Below are 8,648 nucleotides of genomic sequence, written 5' to 3' on the forward strand. Positions count from 1 at the left end.
GGATCAAGTGTCTACTATAAAACTGGAGTTATAGTAATAAAACACAAGTTTCATACATTCATAGAAATTACATTCTAGTGGGGAACTGACATATTATAATAACATTAGCTAATGTTTTGTAAAAAAAAAAAAAAAAAAAAAAAAAGCAGAACAGTGGGTTAAAAGTTGAAAGAGGTATCATCTATTACGTAATAGTTAATGTAGTCAGAGAAAGCCTGTCTCAATAGGCTTTCATTAAAGCAGTTAAAAGGCACAATTCTAATTATTTTTAAAGTATAATCAGCTATTATTTTGAAAAGGCTCAGTGTAAATAAACTGCTTCTACAGAAATAAACAAGGCACTGCACAACTGATGTTCCATTCATAAATGTTGATAACCATCACCCCCATAAAATAATTTATGTGACACTAAAAGGTTAAATTTGTGAACTATCCTGAAATAACTGTTATGAATTTTATATGCTTTTCTCATAGGAAAATCACTTATGCTTTAATTGTGCCTATTGTATTTTATTTGGCATATAATTGGTAAAAGTTTAGTTACCTATTTGAAGCTTCTGCTGGAAAGTTGGAAGGGAGGATAATTTGCTAGAGAGGCAAATTGACAGTGATGATAAGTGACCTATGTCAAACTGAAATCAATAGAAGACACAGAAGAACAACCTAACGTAGGCAGGGCTTAAAACCTAGATGACAGATTGATAGGTTCGGCAAACCACAAAGGCATATGTATACCTATGTAACAAACATGCATGCTCTGCACATATATTCCAGAACTTAAAGTGAAAAAAAAAAAAAAGAAAATGAGATATATGTGTATATATATACACACACCCCCACACACACACATAAATATGTATGTGGAGATATATATACACATATATACGTAATAAAATACTATTCAGCCATAAAAAGGAACCAAATAATGGCATTTGCAGTAGACTGAATGGAATTAGAGACCATTATTCTTAGTGAAGTAACTCAGGAATAAAAAAACCAAACATCATGTGTTTTCACTCATAAGTGGGAACTAAGTTATGAAGATTCAAATGCATAAGAATGATACAATGGACTTTGGGGACTCAGAGGAAAGGGTGGGACGGGAGTGAGGGATAAAAGACTATACACTTGTTACAGTGTACACTGCTTGGGTGATGAGGGCACCAAATCTCAGAATTCACCATTAAAGAATTATTCATGTAATCAAAAACAATTTTTTTAAATGATGGCAGCTAACTTAGGGTAATTAAGGGTAAAATATCAAAGATATTTTAATAATCCTCTATACTGTCAAAATATGAGAACTACAGTTTAATTAATAACCACAACTAGATTGGAGTTAACTATAACATGCTCAGCCATGATGAGTCTACACGGTTTAGGAGGCAGAGGGGCATGCCACGTATTTTACAATAATTTAAAACATATACATTGCATAATATTAGTCAACTTGGTTTTAAAAGAGGAAGCTCTAAGTATCTATACGCATTGCTTTGAGAAATGACATATTTTCTAAACTGGCCAGGCTGCTTTTTGAGAAAATTGGAGCCACTAAATCAAGAGATATATTCAATCCATGAATGTTATGGCTTCTCATATGTAGCATTTGGAGGTTTTGATACATTAAAGCATTCTGAATAAAATCTTCTCGGATCTAATTTTTATCCTTCTTTGAAGATACTCTCAAAGTCCTCACATATTTTCCAATCAGACCACATACTTTGAAAAAAAAAGCTACATTAAAACATTTTAAAAAATATATGCTGAATCTGAACATTGAAATGATTAAAACGACCCACTCAGATTAAAATTATAATTGTTCCAATAATATGTTATTACTTATAAATGAGAGTCAACAATGGATACACACAGACATAAAGATAGAAAACAATAGACACTGAGGACTCCAAAAAGAGGGAGAATGAAAGGGGCCTGAGGGCTGACAAATTACTTATTGGCTACAATACTCACTGTCTGAGTTGTTGGCACATTAGAAGCCTAAAGCTTACCATTAGGCAATATATCCATGTAACACAACTGTATATGTATTCCCTGAATCTAAAATCAAATTTAAACACTAAAAAGAAGTTAAAAATCATAGCCGTATTACATAAATATATAAGGAAACAAAAGCACTTACTCTGTAAGATCTTCTATCTTTTTTTCCACTAGAGTAGGAGGCACGTTGGAGACAATGACTTGCATATCCAGCTGATTGACCACAGACACCTGAAAGAAGAAAAAACATAATTCACTTTTTTTTTTTTTTTTTTTACTCACTGAAATGTCCCTACTATGCAAAGACACGGTGGTTTCTCATTTTGAAATTCAGAACAAATAATTTAAAAATTATACAATCTACACAAGGGATTGGAGACTAACTGGGGCAGACTGAGCATGAGAAACTATTTGTTGTTTACCTACAGGTTATGAATCCTGAGTGATTTCAATTGTTTTTGGTTTTCTGTTTGTTTTATTGGTTATTTACTGAGTGATCAAAGGTGGCATTTTTGTTTGTTTTTTAATTTGATAGTTAAGGAACACTCAAGATAAATGAAAATACATTTTACAAGTCTTGAGAAATCATTTATTTATTCTAACTAGTTAGAATAATTCATTCTATGAGATCATCACTTACAGTTCTCTTGTCCACCTTAACAAATTTTAAATTTGTGTAGGTAGAGATATATATTTAGAACTTTACAAATGGGTTAAATGAGCTAATTTAACAGCTATTGATAAATATGCCTCATTCTTTTAAAATTTACTGAATTTCTTCTATGTCCTTATATTTGAAAACTAGAAAAAAATTATTCTGTGTTTACAACATGGCATTTATTCTTTTCCTCAATATTTTACAGGTTTAACTCATTGAAACCTAATAACAGTATCAGGTTATTACAATCATGTCAATTTTAAAATTTAAAAAAGCATAAATCAAAGATATGTTTAATAGCTTAATCCTAATTAAATGCAGTCTGTCTTATCACAGAACTTGTGCTCTTTACTATTAACCAACAATGACATAAAAATTCTAAAAAGTCATACATTATCATGCACATACATTTACACACTATTAAAATATTATAAATGCATTTGTACCAGAATCATAAGTTGAACATTCTACATTAGGTATGTTTATCACCGTATCTCAATACAATCTACAGTAGGGAGTAATTTCATGTTGCCATTCATTTTTTTATAGGTATGTGTATTAAAACCCAGAAAACTCTGTAACCAGACCCTTGAGTCACTTGCTTGAGTCCACTCCCACTCTGTGGAGAACTTTCTTGCTTTAATAAATCCCCGCTTTCCCTGCTTGGTTTGTTTCCTTCCTTTGTTAATTTGTGCATTTTGTTCAATTCTTTGTTCAAAACACCAAGGACCTGGACAACTCACTCTCAAAACCTTCCTTCGTGTAACAATGCTATAGCTAGGCTTAGTGGTGTGTGCCTGCAGTCCTAAACGCTAGGAAGGCTGAGGTGGGAGGACTGCTTGAGCCCAGGATTTTGAGGTTGCAAAATACTTTGATTACAACACCATACTTTGACCTGGGTGATAGAACGAGGCCTTGTGCCTTAAGAACAACAAAAAAAGTGATACTAATTATAGAATTATGTATTTTTTCCAGACATAATCAGCCTGGGTATGGGTTTGGGGAAAGAAGGCAGTTGGAATTAATCAAAGTTGAGATTTTGCTAAGTGAGTATAAGGGGAAAAAAGCAAGAAAGTAAAATTTTATGTGATGGAGTGCTTATTATAATTAGTAATGTATTATAAATCCAGTAAGCAAGCAAGAAAGAACATGAGGGGCTCTCATGAGAGAACATGATGGAAGTTAAAAAAAAAAATAGTAGGCTAATTAGACTGGAGGTTCTAGTAGGAACAAAAAGGATGCTGAATTTAATGGGAAATGTTAATTAAATGTTATAGTCAAAGAGTGGGAGATTTAAGACGGAGGTTATAAAGGTAATGGCATAAATAACTTCAGTTCTAAGTGGTTGGAATAAGGTGGAGGGCAAAGTCATTGGAAGAAAGGCATTAAAAGAATTGTGAGTTCAGAATACTGGAAGAATCATCTCTGCATAGAATAAAATGGTCAAAAATTTAGGACAGGAGAATTGTTGGAGATAGTTCCAATAACTTAGGAGTTAAACTCTGAAGCAACGACGGAGAATGACCCAAGGTTTGGAAAATTACAACAGGCAGTGAATGATAGTATCAGACAATGAGAACGAAAGCTGGATTTTTAGGAACGTGGAACAATTTAGAAGTGGCAATGTTATAGACTGAGGATCCTACCCTGTCAGTGGGCAGTTCGAAGACTATGGCGAACAAAAATAGGAAAGAATACTAACAAGCAAAAGCTGTTACTTGAGAAGGCAGCAATAGAAATAGTGTCCTCAGAAGAAATGTAGATTTTCATTAAACAAGAAGGTGTTAGCTAAATTTAATATTTTCTCTTCATGTACTCATAAGAATTCCAATGGCTTCCCAGTGCTTCTAGAAAAAAGTTTTGCTATCCTTTGATATGGCTTATATCTTTTATATGGGCCACCTACTTCCATTTCCAGCCCCCTTCCTCATTCACTTTTCCTCTCACACTCTTTTGGGCTGAGTACACATTTGTAACATATTCAGACCTGTCATCATCTCTCTTCCTTCTTGGTTTTGGCACTCCAACTCTCTGCATAAACCTTATTTCTCTCATATCTCCTTTCTCTTAACTGAAAGGATTGCAAAGCTTATCATAAATATCATTTGGCTGGGATGGCATACCAGATATTCTTAGTTTGCATCAGAATGTTATATCATATATACATAAAACAAATTATGATTTCCTTGAATTAAATTTACTTCTTTGTAAATATATTTTCAATGATATTAAAAGGCATATTCTTGAATTTCCACACAATAGGTATGGAATCCAAATATTAAAAACAAAATTTATATCTCATATATACATTAATAGGTACATAATAATATATATACATGTTACATATAAAACTAGATTTGATATAAAGTTTATGTATTAAAATCATATATCATAAAAAGATTATATATATTTAACTTTTGTGTGGGTTGATTTTTATAGTATTTTAATTATGCTTAAAGTCGTGATTCTATTGTTTAGTTTTTATTTTATTTTATATTTTTTGAGATAGAGTCTCTGTCTATCACCTAGGCTGGTGAGCAGTGGCTTAATCTCGGCTCACTGCAACATCCGCTAACCAGGTTCAAGCGATTCTCCTGCCTCAGTCTCCCAAGTAGCTGGGATTACAGGTATGTGCCACCATAACTGGCTACTTTTTGTATTTTTAGTAGAGACGGAGTTTTACCATGTTGGCCAGGCTGGTCTGGAACTCCTGACCTCAAGTGATCTGCCCACCTTGACCTCCCAAAAGTGCTGGGATTACAAGCATGAGCCACCTCGCCTAGCCTTATTGTTTAGCTTTTAAGCACCAGAATGTGCATATCTTAAATAACAGAATAAAGAATAACATTATGTTCTATAAAGTTTACAGATCTTAATTTGGTCAAAAATTTATGTCAAACTTCGTATCTCTCATGTCAAAAGCTTCCTGGCTTAGAGTGGTCTTCATTGACTCTATTGCAGCTTTACTGTTAAAAATGAGAATGCTCCTGGGACTGTTGAGGTTGCAATCATGGTGATTGCTCTTCACCATTATCTAAGAAGAAAAATATTTGATCACTAATGTCTGCATGTATATGATGGTTAAGCTTGTCCAGGGAACTAAATGAGGAGAATTATGAAAAAATGGAAATTTATGATGTAAAGAACAAAAGACAACTTATTCTTGATCTGTCTTTATGCGACAAAGATTTCCAATAAATATACTTTGTATTAGATTCATCAGACCAAAGTCCAAATAACCATGGTTTCAAGTTGGTAAAGAGTCCACAGGATATATGCACTGGTGTTAAATATTTTCAATAAAAATTCATATCAAACTTCTTTTTGAAATTATCTATCATGGAACTTCTGCACAGCCAAAGGGAAACAGAACAGTGATACTATTGACTAAAGCCAAATACAATTTTAGTCAAGGCTAATCAACGTCATCACTGGGGATTTTGATAGAACAAAGAAATCAATATTATTGGAACCAAATTTGCCCCCAAACATTTTCTTTGTTTTCTCAATTACAAAATGCTGAAAATAATTTAAACAAATAATTTCATAGTTTAATTTCCATACTACAACTCTGTGAAGCATTTTAAAATTTGATGTAGCATCAGATACCACTATATTAAAAATGAGATTTGCAGACCAAATAGAAATCCAATGCTTATACCATTGCTATGACAATTACATTTTTCCAAATACTATAATGTGTTTCTCAAAGGTCAAGAAAAATATCTGTAAATTATATATACATGAACCATATATTTACATATTCCTAAACTATAGTGACTAACAATCTGGTTCAAAATTAGTAATATTTATGTTTTTGAAAACCTGTTTTAAATTAATCTTACAAGTTCCATAAGCTGAAAACAGTGACCCCTGGCTAGAATCACAGCCACTTCCCTTTCCTGAAGTTTTATCTACTTACAAGCACATCAGCTTTGCCGCTTAGTCCCTTCCCATAGTTGTCAGTTGCAATAACTTGAAACTTGAAGTAGGATCTCCTCATATTATGGAAGAGCATCGCAGTTTTGATAAGCCCTGTGTATGTTTCCACTACAAATCCTTCTTTTCCCTCTTTAATTGGTGGTATTATGAGTCTGTAGGCCATGACACTATAATTGCCAGTATCTTTATCAGTAGCCTGGGAAGAGAAAAAAAAAAGAGATTATAATTAAGCAGGAAAAAATAACCTTTAGGCTAATTTTTGTTTTTAAGAATGATGTTTCTTATGTAATAATAGCACAATAAAACCCTCCAAAATCTCTATTTTTTTTTGGATATAGTTATGTAGATTAATAGAGTCTGTGTCCACAGTTTCTAATGGTTATTAGAATGATAGTAACTACTGAACTGTGAATAAAAAGGACATAGGTATAATTTTGTATCCTTTAATAAACTTCTCCTTATCCCTCCTTTCCTTTGACCCTTTCCAGCCTCCAGTATCTTCTATTCTATATTTTTATGAGATCATCTTTCTTTCAGATTCCACATATGAATAAGAACATGTGGTGTTTAACTTTCTGTTCTTGGCCTATTTCATGTAACATAATGTCCTAGACAGGAGGAATATGTTCTAGTGCTCTATACCATTGCAGAATAACTATAGTTAGTATAGCATAGTTCCAAATAGCTAGAAGAAGGATATTGAATTTTCTCAACACAAAGAAGTGCTAACTCTTTGAGATGATGTGCTAATTATACTGATTTGATTTCTATGCATCATGCATATAGCAACAACTATGTACCCAATAAGTAAGTCCTATTATTATCTGTCACTTTAAAAATAGATTTTTTTTTTAAAAAAAGACATAGACACAGGGTCAATGAATCAAGATTTTTGGTTTACATGTTTGTTTAGTTCAACTCTGTGTGTTGATACAAATTGGTTGAAGGACAGGATTGGTTGTTTACCTAATGTCTGTCTTGCTGTAACAGGTATACAGTGTGATTGTATTTTCGATCTAGTATATAGCCTCAAGGCAATAAATGTAAAAGAATGTAGTAAAATATCTCAAATGAAATAAAATAAAGTTCAGAGTTATAACAAATTTAGAGATGCATGAAAAGATCCTAATTAATTAATGTCATAACATAATTAGAGAGAGTTAGAATTCTATCCAACTTCCTTTTTAATCATCCTGTATCCTGATTAAGCATATTTGTTCCTGGTGATAGGTATTTATGATACACATATTAAAGCTTCCTACAATTTAGAATTAAAAAGGACTAACAAATTGTTTAGATTTTTTTTTCATTTGTTTTTAAATACAGCTCTGAGAATCATATATTAGGCTGACATTATGGTGTCTAATTAGGGGAATTTTTAGAACGTCAATTTCAAAATTATTTCATAGTCAAATACTTGGAAAAGAAATGGTGGATAGGAGAGTTTTAGAGACTTGATAAAAGGCTATATATACCTTATTCATGATACTAGATATGTAAGTTATATGCATTTATTTATTATAACAATAATTATTTTATTATCTGATTATTCTTAATTGTATCTATGCTATTATGAGTATGCATATATGAGTATGCATCTATGCTAAGTATGAGTATGCATTTATGATCTGTCATTTCTAAGAATTGTATAAAAATAGTCTTATCTAACAATAAAAAGACTCTGAGGAATATATTGTTTTAATTATATAAATTACTGCTGTCCAATAAAGCTTTCTGAAATAGAGAAATGTTCTTAATCAGCTCTGTCAGTAGGAACTAGCCAAATATGACAAATGAATAGCTGAAAAGAGGTTGAAGTGACTAAAACACTGAAATTTCAATTTAATCTCATTTTAATGTAAGTTACATAGTGAAAGACTACACAATTAGTGGTAAAGTTGAGAAACAAATGATGAAAATAGTAAATAATTGCAAATATATATTAAGGTACATCATGAACTTGATTTAGTTTCAAATTTTATATATATTCTGAAACATTTAAAACACCCAGCTAATTTTTTGTATTTTTTTTTTTTTTTTTTTTTTTTTT

At 31.8% G+C, this 8,648-nt stretch overlaps 1 protein-coding gene across 10 annotated transcripts in view; it reads right to left on the reverse strand.

Annotated features, from left to right (window-relative positions):
• The window catches only part of PCDH15 (protocadherin related 15), an 819,037-nt gene that overhangs the window by 62,610 nt on the left and 747,779 nt on the right, over positions 1 to 8,648 (reverse strand). For all 10 annotated transcript variants that reach the window (XM_032245634.1, XM_032245633.1, XM_032245636.1 and 7 more), the window contains 2 exons: positions 6,579 to 6,794; positions 2,141 to 2,229 (listed from right to left, as the gene is read on the reverse strand). In XM_032245634.1, the coding sequence (XP_032101525.1) occupies positions 2,141 to 2,229; positions 6,579 to 6,794 (305 nt within the window). The remainder of the gene's footprint in view (positions 1 to 2,140; positions 2,230 to 6,578; positions 6,795 to 8,648) is intronic.

The sequence above is a fragment of the Sapajus apella genome, unplaced genomic scaffold (genome assembly GCF_009761245.1).
Source record: "Sapajus apella isolate SASKATOON/1434 unplaced genomic scaffold, GSC_monkey_1.0 scaffold58, whole genome shotgun sequence".
NCBI classification, from domain to species: domain Eukaryota; kingdom Metazoa; phylum Chordata; class Mammalia; order Primates; family Cebidae; genus Sapajus; species Sapajus apella.